This window comes from Macadamia integrifolia, chromosome 9 (genome assembly GCF_013358625.1).
Source record: "Macadamia integrifolia cultivar HAES 741 chromosome 9, SCU_Mint_v3, whole genome shotgun sequence".
Classification (NCBI taxonomy): domain Eukaryota; kingdom Viridiplantae; phylum Streptophyta; class Magnoliopsida; order Proteales; family Proteaceae; genus Macadamia; species Macadamia integrifolia.
Genome location: NC_056565.1, coordinates 4,384,583 through 4,399,557, shown reverse-complemented (window position 1 = coordinate 4,399,557; position 14,975 = coordinate 4,384,583). Strand labels below are relative to the sequence as shown.

General features: G+C 39.1%; 2 protein-coding genes across 5 annotated transcripts; both read left to right on the top strand.

Moving 5' to 3' along the window:
* The first annotated feature begins 796 nt into the window (after positions 1-796).
* On the top strand, positions 797-3,069 carry LOC122088316 (50S ribosomal protein L7/L12). 3 transcript variants are annotated; one of them, XM_042657538.1, is made up of 3 exons: positions 797-1,002; positions 2,016-2,791; positions 2,826-3,069. In XM_042657538.1, the coding sequence occupies exon 2, from the start codon at positions 2,176-2,178 to the stop codon at positions 2,758-2,760; it is 585 nt and encodes a 194-aa protein (XP_042513472.1). In that variant the 5' UTR covers positions 797-1,002; positions 2,016-2,175; the 3' UTR covers positions 2,761-2,791; positions 2,826-3,069. The 3 variants fall into 3 exon arrangements, with proteins under 3 accessions (XP_042513472.1, XP_042513473.1, XP_042513471.1); XM_042657539.1 differs by having other exon boundaries at positions 2,107-3,069; XM_042657537.1 differs by having other exon boundaries at positions 2,016-3,069.
* A 6,325-nt stretch (positions 3,070-9,394) lies between these two features.
* LOC122088498 (F-box protein At3g07870-like) lies at positions 9,395-13,637 on the top strand. 2 transcript variants are annotated; one of them, XM_042657779.1, is made up of 4 exons: positions 9,395-11,301; positions 12,835-12,894; positions 12,984-13,108; positions 13,319-13,637. In XM_042657779.1, the coding sequence occupies exons 1-4, from the start codon at positions 9,671-9,673 to the stop codon at positions 13,411-13,413; spliced, it is 1,911 nt and encodes a 636-aa protein (XP_042513713.1). In that variant the 5' UTR covers positions 9,395-9,670; the 3' UTR covers positions 13,414-13,637. The 2 variants fall into 2 exon arrangements, with proteins under 2 accessions (XP_042513713.1, XP_042513712.1); XM_042657778.1 differs by having other exon boundaries at positions 9,396-11,301; positions 12,984-13,637.
* Positions 13,638-14,975: the final 1,338 nt, after the last annotated feature.

The window sequence follows — 14,975 nt, the reverse complement described above, 5'->3', positions numbered from 1 at the left end:
AACAAGCAAATACACAAGAGATGAGATAGAGATTTTACCTTCAAACAAATTCAAATCAGCCAAGGAAAGTAACCCTAAATCTACATTCAATACTTCACACATTCAAATCACAGAACTAGAATTTGATTTCGATGCCTCTTGAGAGAGAAAGAGAGTTGAGTATTACCTTCATGCTCAGAGATTAAAAAAAATATTCTCCCAGGTAAAATCGAACTTCGACCTGGCTGTATCAACAAGGTAAGCTGAAGAAAAAAAAAGGTTAAGAGAGGGAGACAGAAATCAGAGGGGAGAGGGAGTGAAAGAGGGACAGACAAAGAGATCGACCAACCTCTTCGGCGGCAGATCTGCGTCGTCTTCACAAACGGTGGCTGGAAAAGAAGAAGAGGAGAAGTCGTCGGTGAGCAAGGAGCTTCGTGCGAGTTAGGGCACTGAGCGAGAGAGCAGGGAGCAGGGAGCGGGGAGCTTGGAGCTTCGTTGGTTTTTTTTCTTGGTGGAAGCATGGAGCTTCATTGCGAGTTAGGGTAGAGAGGCAGAGAGGTAAGAGAGAGAGAGAGTCGGGAGAGGTAATGGGATAGAAATCTCTCCGATTTTAATTCAAAATGTGAATCGGTTCGGTTTGAATACCTAGTACTGATTCGGTTTAAATTGAAGAACCATGGTTTTGGATTGTTTCACTGGTGGGTTAATCTGAACCGTTCAATCCGGATTTTCCACGTGTCGACCTCTGCAGGGGGTATTGCACACAATTGCACAAGATAAGAATTGCGGAGGATTTTTATCCCATAAAGACTGGAGATCCTCTTGTCCAACGGCTCCCCTAAACCTTGAACCTCTTGATTCGCTCTTCGCAAAAGAAACTAATCAGATACCCTTTCCCTCAGTCCATTGACTCCCGACTCCCTCTGCAACTGGGAGGCAGCGGTGGCGCCGTGGATGTGAGCGGCATTGACGGTCGACTCTGCAACTGAAAGTCTGAAACAGCGGCGCAGCAGCGGAAAAAAGGTCAGAAAAAAAAAAAAAACACTCGAGCCATCTCAAACTCTTTTCATTTTGTGGCTTTCTTTTAAATGTTTGAACGGAATCTGCAACCGTTTTGCATTCGTTCTGCTCTGAAACGATTGGGAGGCTTGTTGTCGGGTTATTTGCTTTACAAGTCCAACGGATTTGAGGTTTTAATTCGGGAGGGAGGAAAGAGAAAGAAAATACTTCCTTCCCTGAATAAAGACTTCCCATTTTTTCTTGTTGTTGTTCTTCCTTCCTCTCCTGTCTATCTTATCTGAGACCACATCCATGGCAGATCAGTGTGTTCTTCAATACAGTAGGGGATTTCACTAACATCATCCTTGGAGAATAAGTGGTCCAAGAATTTTCCTTGTGTATTCTGATGTTTCATAGAAGCAGAATCCTGCGTATGCTTTTAGAGTGCGTTCATACGGATTGGGTTTTAACTCTATTACTTTCATAGCAACATCACTATGTATTTTCTGATTTTCAGTTATTTCGTTGCTCAATCCGAGGAAAAAAAAGGTTCTTATATTGTAATTATAAGATCTGCAGTCATTTTGGTTTTTTGAACTATGAAATTGAGATTAGAATCCAGTAGATTATATCTTCTACTTTATTTGATGTGCAGAAATGTGGAGACTTGATATTTACATGCAAATATATAAACAAATATTTGGTGCTGTGGAAATGTTTAACCTGAACTTTTGCATTTCAGAAGTAGTCGTTTTTTTTTTTAATCAAATTATTACTATTTTTTCCCCATATTTCAAAATGAATAATACCTGAGCGTTTCTTGGACCATATAATTGCTTTCCTGAACTTACTGTGGGAAATACCAAAGAAACTAAAAACATTTCTAGGCGTTTTATCTAACTGCTAAATGAGGGTGTTATACTCCTTATGGATGCAGGATATGATCCATTCATATCCAGGCATGAATGAGAAAGGTGCTCTTATGTTAACATATCCCTTTTTTTTCTTTCTAAAATTTTTCCACTTCTGTTTTGTAGGTAAGAAGCTCCGACTGGACTTAGTGATGGTTAAACATTAGGAAATATACAACAACTAGAGCCCTCATTTTGCACTCAATGTTGCAAGTAGGTGGTTTAAACAGTCTCCCTCTCCCAGCTGTTTTCATCTCGTGAATCTTTGCCATCACCAGCCTCTGCCATGAAGCTCCTTGCCTTTCTAAAAGTTGTACGAGCCCCTCCCACACTTTCTAAAATAACTGGTCCTCTACAATGTCGTCTATTCCAACCTGATTTTGTTCCCAGAGATCCTAAGGCCAAGCCTAAGAGGTACAAGTACCCTGCTTTTTATGATCCCTATGGTCCCAAACCCCCACCTTCTGATAAGATCATCCAGCTTGCGGAGCGTATTGCTGCTCTACCCCCTGAAGAACTCAAACAGATTGGTCCTACACTAAGAGACAAACTTAGGCATCCTAAGATGGAGCCAATATCAACAGAAGGCATGGACTTGGGTCCTCAGGCTGGAGCTGCAGGTGGGTCTGCAAAATCTGAGGAGAAGAAGGCAGAGAAGACAGCATTTGATGTGAAGTTAGAGAAGTTTGATGCAGCAGCAAAGATCAAGGTGATTAAGGAGGTAAGAGCATTTACCAATCTGGGACTGAAGGAGGCTAAAGACCTAGTAGAGAAGGCACCAGTCTTATTGAAACAAGGGGTGACCAAGGAGGAGGCAAATGATATTATAGAGAAGCTAAAGACTGCGGGTGGTGTTGCAGTGATGGAGTGAAGAGCTTCACTGATTTAGTTTTTCCTTCACTGAAGTGCCTTATTTGAATTGAGTTCTCAATTTTGCTATTTTGCTATTTTACTGCGTCTTGGCAGATGAAAGTCCATAACAGTGGGATGTTACTGTTCTCTTGGAAGTTCAGTCTGCACTGAATAATAGACTTGCTTCAAAGCCTTGCCTAAACACGGTTTAATCATCAAACCTTTTTTTTTTTTTTTAATTTCTTTTTAAATATTTCTTGTGACATTACCTTGTAACAAGGATTCAGTTATTGCTATCACTAATGAAACGGACATGTAGACAGATCAATATTAGCCTCGGTCCTGCCAACCTCTAAAATCATGATCCATAATATGCTTTTGATGAGATTATTGTTTGAATTGGCCAACACTAGGCTTTTATTCTGATGGTATCAATTAGATTCTGTGCCATAGCCTTTGTTTCACCATCTACAGGCAGTATTTTTTTTTTTTAGTAACAAGTTGATAGCAGCCCTTTTTTTATCTCCGTTGGATTGGTCAACCAAGACTCATCTGATTGCTAGCACTAATAAGGATCTCTCAGTCTGGTTCTCTTACAGACCAAGCTCAACATCACCAAACTGCCCTTTGGCTTGCAGGGGCATGTGACATAGGATAAAAGAAGCATCATCATTCACCATCTTGGACATACCTTGATAGAGTTCCTACTACCTCAACCCTCTTCTGACTCTGGTGACTATGAGATAGCATTAACTCTTCGTGTACAGCTGTCAATGTAACATTACACATGATAAGTGCACCATCTTTTTGCAATAGAAACTGTATGAGTGATCATTTCTTTTGCAATTATAGGGTCCTATGCAAGGTATCAAGTATCTGTATCAGGCATCGAGCAGCATATCGAGAAGCTGGATTTATCAGAGATGTATTGGATAGACAATAAGAGATGCAGGATACACTTAAGATACACAGATAAATGTAAAAGTAGTGTTTTTAAGCACAATAAACCATAAATAAACAATAAATAGTGATATCTAATCACTAAGCATGTTGTTATAAGTCCAAAAGATTCAAACTTCTTCCCCAACATTGTTTTTTATTCAAATCCTTGATGGAACGACCAATTTCTAACCTATTAATAGGTCAGAAGTATTAATAGTCTACTAAGCATGCAAATATAACATATTATTAATTAAATAAAAAATAGAAGAAACCTTACCAATTGGAAGAACTAGGAAACCAGGCGCTGACTAGATGTTTGAATAGAAGAAGAAGATGAGGCATCCCACATACTCCAACCTTGATATCCCATCAAGGTTTCTCTACTGCATCCACAATAGTATAGTTTTGAATCCGCAAAACTATGCTCCATCTCTCACAGAACTCACAAGCTCAATGCTAAATTATGAAGTGAACTAGAACAGGGAATCAAACTTCTGACCTGATTTCATAATCTGAGAACTTAAACAGAAGTTCTGAAGTAGAATGGAAGAATAACAGCAAGAGAATTGCTGGAGTCCACATGCAGCAGCTTTGGGAATCCAACCAAACTTAGAGGAATCCCCCCATCGGTATCTCTGTGAATACAAACAGCCATCAGGATGACCAGAACATTTCATTAAAACATGGCCAATAGAGGGCCTGAATGCATGGATTTTGCAAAGGCATGCCCAAATTTCTTCCGTCCACAATCCTCAGAAGCCACATATTGACGAGCAAAAAGCTCAAAAGAAGAGAGAGACCTACAACTCTACGTCACATATCATTGTATCCATTACTCCTTCAGACTTGCATCCATTGATCAGAATCCATTATCACTAGGTTTCTGTTCTGTGGATCTGAACTACGGTAATTAGAATCATAAGAGATTTAATTCTTTTTGGCTACCACGCAGATCATTAGTTACTAACTCCCAAGATCTGATTTATTGTGTTCTGTTTTCTTTGTTTTTTATTTTATTTCTCAAATCTGAAACTCAAATAAGTTTCGTCTTTCCTATTTCTGTTCCATTTTCCTTTTCCTCTTTGGTTTAGAAATTCACTTTCCTTGTCCTTGTGGAATTAGGATCACGTTTTCCTTGTCAAGTAGGGCTAGGAGTAAACTTTCTAATCCTTATGCTAGTGGGATTTTATTCAAGAGTTGCAACCAAGCCTTTGGCTCTGATGTTTCTTCTATAAATTATGATGTATGCTCCTCTGACATTCTTCTTAGCAATATAGTTCAAAGTTTGCACAAGATGGCACCATTGGTCTAAGCACCACATGATTTCTAGCTCTCCATATATAAAAGTAGGATATGGGCATCAGCATCCACAAGTTTATCTCCTAGAAAATATCTTAGCCCATTACTTGCAAGTTTGATTCTTGAAGTGTTTCCATTGGATTTTTGTTGGACTCGCAAACAGTATCTAGCCAACCTAGAGCCTGGACTCTTGAGCGGGCATTTTAAATTTTATTTTTTATTTTTTAATCTTGGAGATCTAGATCTTTTTATTATTTCTTGATAAATGATGAAACTGAATGGGCCCAGACCATCTTATAGAAATAAGGCCGGATAAAAAATGATGCACAGATTCCCTACTCAACTTTTATTTTCTTTACATATTATTGGTTTTTAAATTGTTTTTATATTATATAATTTAATAAGTATTTCTGGAGGAGACCATATATATATATGTTCTAATAATGCATTTATGCAAGTGTAGTTGATGCTGGAGGATACTGTAGAGCATCTAGAGTTTTGATCATTTCAATAAGATCAGCTTTTATTTGATGAACTGTTGATAGTTTGATTGGTTTATTTGTTATGTTTTTATTTTTTATGGTTTCATGTTGTAATAGGCCAACTTATGAAGTCGAATTGGTAGGTGCAAGAATCCAGACAAATTTAGCATTGTCGGTTTTAGTTCTTTTGCTTTATTTTGTTGAATCCAATTACATGCCATGAGCTAGGTTAAGTAGGGATAAGGTTGAGTTTGTTGTTGAGCTAGGTTAAGTAGGAATCAGTTGAAGTGTTAAAAGTCCTATCTAATTCATTAGATTGCTATTTTGAAAAAAAAAAAAAATAAATAAATAATGTTTAGGTGCTTGTTTATGAAACTGAATGAAGAAAATAGCATATGGCATTACCTGGGTCATAGCCAGATCAACCAGATCAATTTTACTATGTTGCTTCTGCTTTATTTGCTATTAGTTTTTTTTCTACTCTTAACTGCTACTGTTAATGTTGCTTCTTGATTTTGCACAAGTTTTCTGCTATTCAGGTGGGTTAGATTATTGTATTAAGTTTCTTCTATATTAAATCACCCATCAACCGCCGAAAATTGTGGGTTTTAGATTATTGTATTAAGTTTCTTCTACACTAAATCATCCCATCAACCGCAGAAAATCTGCACTTACATGCACCCACTCAATTGAGTTTCTGTATCAGTTCTCATCCTCTGTTGATTTCTGTCTAGAATTCCAGTTTTCTGCAGATCACCACCATCATAACATACTGGTAACATCACTTGTCAGTTTCATGCTTACATCCATTGATCAGAGACCAATATCTCTGGCTTTCTGTTCTGTGGGCCCACACTATCATCCTGGCTGCATGTTAATTTCATTCTTTCATGCTAGGTTCTAATACACTGTTGACAGTTCCCAACATGCTTCTTGTCATGATTCCAAAACTAAGGGAAATTATCATGTGCAAGTGCACATCACCGACCAGGAATTTCGTCTACCCATTGCTGGGCATTATGACTACTGTTTATTATGAATTGAACAATACTATTATAATTTCAAGTCTGATTTTTCTTTGCAGTTTAATTAGAAGGTTCTTCATGGCAATATCATCAAACTTTCTAGGAAAGTTGCTGCTAAGTGGTGCATGCAAGTATGATGGAAGGCATTTAGTTCTTTTCACTCTGGCTCTCCTCATAACCACAGTGATATCATTGTGGATGTAGTGTGATATTAAGTCCACTTTGATCACCAACAATGTCTTTAGTTTTATCTGAAAACCACGGCCAACTTCCCATGTTCTTCTCACATCAATGGCAATGCAGCGGGAAACAAACCAGTGTACTTAGACAATTATGTGCTCTTGATGCTTATAATTTAAGCAAAAGATAATCCAATGCAGTACGAGGCGTAAAACAGAGATACTCAAAACCATTAGAGATGGGTTTCTTGAACTGGTAGACTAGAAACGAATGTCTACTTTGTGTGCTTATATTTGTCATGTGGCAGGTTAGATGGAAGTTGAAATTTTGTGGGTGGACAAACTCCAAGGTCCTTTGCTCACATATAGTTCAACCAAAAACAGATAGAATTAGGGTCCGTTTGATAGCGTTTCAAGAAACGCGTTTCTGGCGTTTTTGTTTCTAGAAACAGCAGAAACGGAGCAAAAAGCGTTTGATAAAACTGTTTCGTTTCACTTATTTTTAGAAATAGAAATAGAAATTTTTACTTATTTATGGTTCAAGAAACGACCCAGGCGAAATAAGTTAAACTTGTTTCGTCGTTTTTAGAAACGATTTGTGGCAATTCTTTCACTGGTTACCATCGACTTTTAAAAACATGACTTATCAAACACCTTCAATTCCGTTTCTGTTTTTAGAAATGGAAATTTATGTTTCTACCATTTCTTGAAACAGAAACGGCAGAAACGTTATCAAACGGGCCCTTAGTTCCGACTCCATCACATTTTGGGTGCACTTGTGGGACGAGTCCACATCCTTTGCAGCCGTTGCAACACTGCAGTGAGTATTCAGATGTTGGGAGTATCCAGACACACACCCCAAGGGGCTCCTAGCTGCTGGATGTTCATAGCAACATTGTAGCGGCTGCAAAGGATGTGGAGCCCTTGTGGCACCCTCTTGTCCCCTCCCTCCGGCCCTTTGGGTGCCCAATCCCTCTTAGGGCCATCATTGTATGCTCTCACCTGACACTAAAAAAAAAAAAAAATCCTTTATTTGCTTATGCTATATATATCACGGACCTAATCTTGGATGTGCTTGATTAAATCATTCATGATAAGCACAAATAAATAAGAGCTTATTTGTTCCTATTAGTTCCTGAGGAAAAAAAAAAGTTATTGTTTCTTATTGGCGTATACATTTAGTTTGGATTAGTTAATTTAGTTGATTCGTATCTATATCAGCAAATATCGATACCAAACTGAAACCAATTTTTATCAATAATTTATTATTTTTTTAATCTAGAATGCTAAATGTCACTACCTTATCGATTATACATTGTTTTAGATTGATAATGGTTGATCCAAATATCAATTTCTAAATTGTCTAAGACAGGAACGACTCTCACAATTAAGGGATAAAGTTTTCTGTTCAAGAGCGGCCTTGTGCGCAAAATGATCATCGTGCCCTGCTTGGGTTAGCATGCCTAAGTCCGGTCGCAAGAGACGATCCCAGGCATAGAACACTTGCCCACAATTAATTAGTAGCCTTGTCCACATCCGATTAACTACTTCTCTACCCCATATCGGTTCTTACAGTCCTACAATATGAGACTCATGATTCAATACTTAATTTTGAATTTCATCAATCTTGGCGGGAGAATACTATGAAGTGGTATTCCTTCCTTATTAACCAAATCTTCAAGCCCACATGGTTGTTTTTAGGCTATGTTTGGATGTCCAGAAAAAAATAATTCAAAAATTTTAGAATTTGTTGAAAGACGAAATCGTTGTTCCCTTTACATTTCTTTATCCACCTTTTTCTGTCTAGGTCCTCTAGGAACCTGAAGAAAAACCGCCAAAACATTTCTGCAAATTTCTCTCCATAGACGCCATGGGTGGTAGAAGGGATCAAAATCCTTTGTTTTTCTCAACCATGTTTTTCCTTGTTTTGTTACCTACAGAATGTGACACGTGGACAACAAGGAGACCAACGGTCAAGATTGGGTGAGGATTATTACATCCGATGCGTTGGTCTTAAAATTATCCACGTGTCGCGTTCTGCAGGTAGTAAAACAAGGAAAAACAGGGATGAGAAATACAAAGGATTATTTTTCGGTAGAAGAGGGTTGAAATCGTCTTTGAGATCACGTGTCGCGTTCTGCAAGTAGCATAAACAATGCCATGCCTAACATCATCCCCGTTGGGAATACTTTGGCATCTGGGTTCCATCAAAAGTGCCGTATCAGGGAGAACCTCTATGGGGAATACCTTCCTCCGAACGTGACTATTCCCTCGGAATCAGAAAATTTTAAGAATGAATTGTTGATGGATGAAATTAGGTTTCACGTGAGAGAGACGGCGACGTGGAGGTATATAATCATGGGAAGGAAGACGGGACCCCACAATATGATGGTCGGAAGTAATTTCTACTGCAGTACAAACCCCGCATTCAAGGACAGAATGGACTGTTTAAGTGACGGGACAAAGCTCGAGCGAAACTGCTGTCATCCGCGTTGCTGGTTTGCAAATAGCTGCTACGCCGGAAAAAATTCGACTTATTATGTAGGGGGATTCCCCGGCGGCAGCTCATGCTTCATGCTTCATGCTTCATGCTTCATGCTTCATGCTTCAGGGGGGGTGTGACGGTGTCATTTTGCTTTACTGTTTGGTAGTAGTTTAAGCTAATTTCATAAAAGAGAATATTTTCACTAAGAAGTTGGTTTTGTTTTTTCCGGTAGTTCTGCGTCCAAGCACAGGATATTGTGAAATTCAGCTCCACAATTATAAAATAAAATATCCTTCCAAATTAGCCCCTGCGCACGATGACACTGAAGCCCCCAACACTCGCCAACTGGTGCAGAGGCCACGCGATGAGTAGCGTTCTTTTGCGTTTGGTTTTTCGGAAGAGTCGCAATGCCCCCTTCGCATTTCTTTCTCTGATTTTTACTGTTTAGGTCTCTGAAAGTGAAAACCTAAAGAAAAGACCGCGAAAACATTTCTGCAAATTCCACTCCATAGAAACCATGGGTGGTAGAAGAAGAAAGAACCTCTCGAAAATAGGAGAAACAGCCAACAAAGGGAAGGAGAAAGCGAAGGAAGATCAAAGCCATATCGTCTCAAGCAACGTCGCTGAAGTGAAGCTGAAGAACAAAGAAGTAGCAGACGCTACTCACGTGAACATAGCAAGCCATCCGCAGTTCTTTGGATATGAAGATTTCGACTCCGATCACGGTTATGGTTTTGATTACGATTACGACGGTATGGGTTTCGATGACATTGACTTATCCGATCCCTTCTCCTACGATGATTATACCGATCCTTTACGGTACGACGAGGATGGTAACTATAGGGGTGACTACAGTCACTGGGGAGGTGACCAACGTCACTGGGCTGAGTTTTTTGGGTACCCTATCCCTGGCTACCAGGACGAAGAAGACGAAGAAGAAGAGGAAGAGGAAGTGGACGATGACTATACCTACGAGATGGCTATTCTCCAAAAAGAAGAGGACGAACAGATGGAGAAGCCAATGAACATCGGAGTGATGTCGAAGCTTCCTTCGGAAGTTGTGTTCGACATTCTTTCTCGATTACCGATCAAGACCCTCGCAAGATGCAGATGTGTGTCAAAGGATATGCGTCGCATTACTCACATTCGTCGTTTTATCCAAATGCACCATAATAGAGCAATCCAGGGTGATATTCCTCCCAGCCTTCTGGTTCACGCTAGGTATTGCATTGATGAACTTCCTAATGACATTTACTTGTTACAACATGATACTTGTGATGATACCCTTGATGGCCGTGCTGTTGTTGCGCATCCCCAGTTTTCCACCCGAAAGAAGTTTGAAGTTGTGGGTTCTTGTAATGGCTTGCTCTGTTTGTCGGAGCCAAGGCATTATGGTCCTCGATTTGTCTGCAATCCTGTTACAGGGGAATATATTTCGCTTCCGAAGCCTGATAAACATACTGATTTTGACATTGTATCTGGTTTTGGCTATGATGAGATGGCTAATGAGTATAAGGTGGTAAGGATGTTGTTCCGTTCAGTTGATCTCGAATGTGGAAGTGGCACTTCGACTTTTAAATTGGAAGGCGAAGTGTATTCGCTTAGTTTGGGAAATTGGAGGCATATTGGAGATGCGCCATATGCACTTCGTGGAAAAGCATCATCTGCTTTCGTGAATGGAGCTCTTCATTGGATGACGGATGAGCTTAGAGAATTGATTGTATCTTTTGATTTGGGTAGGGAGGAATTCCGAGTTGTTCCACCACCTCCAGGCTTTGTCCCAGGTTGCCGGAGCCATAGTCTGAATTTAGGTGTGTTAGGGGAACATCTCTGTTTATTCGATTATTCAATTAATGGGCAGCTTGAGATATGGGTAATGAAGGAATATGGAATGAAGTGGTCTTGGACTAAAGAATATGTTATCTCACGGAAAATTTTGGGACTAGACAGTGGCCATTTTATACCTTTAAGATTGATGAAAAATGGTGAACTTTTGATTTGGTATGAAGATGAAGGTCTGGGTTTCTATAACCCTGTGAAAAAAGAATTCAGGGATTTTCAGATCCGAGGACTTCCACCCTGTTTTGAGGCAATAACTCATGCTGGAAGCCTTCTTCCACTCCGGAATGCTGTTGGATTGGCAAAGAGGTAAGACAAAAAATTTCCCTCGCTATTTCCCCTTGTATATGTTTCATTTACCATTTTATTCTAAGACAATGTTCATCATGCTATATGTATGTTAAAATGATCTTAAATGCTTGATCAGCATGCAGCATATTTGTTGCTATTCAGAGATTTTTTTCCCCGTCATTAAGTTATCTGTGTTCTTAACAAACCAACTGAACCTAGAAAGTTAGGTATGGCATGGGTAAGTAGAGCTTTGATTCAATTCTTTTTTTTTACTGACTAGGTTGAAAAGGTCATACTAAGTGTTTCAGCTATTTTGCATTAACTTTCTGTTGCTTACATTAGGATAATAGTGAATATTATTATTATGGTAGTTATCCATGTAACAAAGGAATGTGACGTTTCTGGAAATCACAAGATAAATCTGAACCATTAATTTTTTACTTTTTTAATCTAAACTGTTTGGTCCCGCTCAAATCTGGGATAGTGCATGGTATTGTCCAGAGTACTGGTATACATGCATGGACATACACAGGATGCATGCCGATACTTGGGGATATTTGATTGAACTAAATTCTGAAATTTGACACGTGGCTAATCTAGACCATGTCCTTTCTATCCAACAATTGAAATGGACACATCATTTGTCTATGTGGCATAATAAATGCCCTGGCAGCCTTGTGTTTAGAAAAATAACAGACCCTTGTTTAGTGTGATGGTCTATGGTCCAAGCTTCAGTTGTCATCAGCTTGAATACATGGGTTTGAGTATGAGAATGGCCACTTTGTGCAAAAAATGCCAGAGTTTTGGACTGTCTTTGGTCCATGGCCCCACCCATTCTAGTACCTTGCAAAAGTGGGTGGAAGTCAGACCAGGATACAGCCCCTTACATGTGAACTGGAAAATCTGGCAGACTTAGAATCTTGATTTTCTTAAGTACAGGATTTACAGAATAGGACTGTGGGAAAGGCTTCACCACCAGTCCCAAACCAAGGATTCACCACTTTGGGTTGCCACTTGCTTCACCACAAGGAGTCAAGGACTATTATTAATTCACCATCAAGACATCAAATCTGTGGGCTAGTGTGCCCTTTGATGGAAACTAACTAGTGTCACTTATAGTCTGATTATTTGTGGAGTTGATATTCTGTCAGATGGCAATGCATTGTAATTCATTGTTATTGCCGTAAGAACCATTCTAGTGAGTCCTGAGCCCAGGTCTTTTGGAATCTTTCTCCTATTAAAAATTGCAGTTGTAAGTAGGTTGAATATGTATTATGGAAATGTTTCTTATTTTCTCACATCAACACTCTTTCTACTTCATGATTACTCTTTGGCTGCACTCTTTTTCCCATTGGTGAAAGAGATGTGGATTCCCAGTAAAAAGTAGAGTGGATTTCCCACTGAAGTGATTGGATTCTCTTCCTTTTTTAATTTAATTTCTTGACATTTATCAAACATGTAATCTCATGAAACAACTTTCAACTTGATTATATACTTCATCAATGCATGGAGTTTTATAACTTCTTATTTACTCTATTGCGTCTTTGGCAGTGATGGATGCAACTTCAGCTTTGGAAAATGGTGCCCGACATTATTTCCAATTCCTGCTCAGTAATGTGTCATCATCTCTCTACTGTGATAATTAACTTATTACCATCACGTTATTTGCTTGACTAATATCTGGGTTATGCCTTGAGCAGTGAATCAATAAAGTATGGAGACAAGCAGCCAACAGAGCATGGATTGAACCCTGATGGAGAGAATGAAGAGGACGTTCAATTCTCCGAAAGGCCAGAAGGGCAGGACGGACTTCAAGGGGAAGAAGGTGCCTCTAACACTGATAAAATGATTGATAATTTTGGTGCTTTGCTTAACCTTTTTGGGAAAGGAATGGATAGTAGGAAATCAAGAGGATTCTCAGTAAGAGGCCAGGGCAACGGAAGGGGAAGAGGAGAGGGAAGTGGGAGGGGCAGGGGAAAGGGAAGGGGAAGAGTGAAAGGCCGCAAAACATAATCTCCTTTATTATCTTTTACAGGTCAAGTGAATGTATATGGAGGTGGGCTTAAGACTTTTTTGAGAATGGATGAATACCCAGTTTGCAGTTTTGGTGTGATGTGGGGCAGTATGTGATGATCCCTCGTTGCTTGGTTTCATTGCAAACCTTAAGGTCTGCATCTATCTTCTTTTCCCTTTTTGGTTGGTAGTGAACTCATGACTGGTATGGTTGAAAACTCCAGCTTTTCAGATCAATGAATGGTGGCAGATTTGATTTGAACTGTGATGAGTTACACTATTCCCTATGTTGGATGAAAGACCCCAGTGTATAAACTCAAATGAATTAAAATCTTTGTTGATATCTGTGCACTATATTAGTAAGAATGTTTCTTTTGGACTTTGTCTAATCTCATTTTTTTTAGTATTCCATTTTACTCATCAATTTTATTTTCCCCCATTTTCACCCCTCGGGTGATTGGTTTGCCTTTTGTAGAGTACTTCGTCTTCCTCTCCCTTGAGCTCTTCGTGAAGAAGATTGTTTGCTTGCCTGATGAAAATTGCATCTATTACTCTCTTCCTCAATGCCAGTGGCCCAGTTTATCCAATTACAAGAGCATTTGGAAAAACAAGAAACAACAGCTTCATTTGCAGGGAGAGGAAGACATCATTCTTACCCTGACCTCCTTTTGTCTTATCTTACTATGAATTCCAGATGCTGAACTTAATTTCTGATCCTCCTGCTTGGGTTTCCAATCCGTAAGCTCTAAACCTGATATTAATGTTCTCACTTAGATTTTGTCTTTTTTTTTTCGTTTTTTTTTGGTGCTGTGAGTTGATTAAAGGTAACTGGAAACAAGAACATTTTGTAAGCTGTGCATTTACCAAAACACCTTTGGTATTATTGCTAACAGCTTATGATAGTGGACAGGCATGCTTCTCAACTAGTCTCCTAAAGACTACATAATCCTTCCAAAGTCCCAAGGGTGGAAAATCACACCCCACCTCCACTCACCTAGAGTTAGTGACATGGACACGCATACGTATCCACAATCCATCTACGATCCACGATGCATTATTTTAAGTTCATAAAATTATGAAATGGTTCTAAGATCACATATTTATAATATAACAAAATATACCAAATTGGTGGTTTCTATAGATATTTATCATATTTACACAAAAAGAATGTTTTCACATTTGGATCATAATTACAATTATGGCCCATAGGGATATATCTGTTACGTACAAAAAGAATAAAAAAGAGAAGATAATTCTCTCATCTTCAACGTGTTCCAAATGCACAGTCATCGCACACGCATCCATTTTTGTGCGCAACCAACTCCTCATCCGAGAGGTCACCTCCGTAGAGAACTGGATCCTCAATCACAGTTTCCGAAGGGTTACCTGAATCAACATTTAAAAATGGGACAACAACGGGGGTGAGTTTCCACGAAGCCCAATGAGGGGTAACACATACAAGCAATCATGACAATCCAAGATATACAATAATATAAATATTCATGCCTAACCACATCAATATGAATGTAATTATATGAATACAATGACATGATCCATTTCTTACCAAACAATTCTAAGCAACAATTTCTAAGTCCAAAGAGGGTATAAGTGCTACTGCAACATAGGTGTTATCCCCAGTCACGAATGTACATTATCAATCCCCAGGGATACAAGCTAGT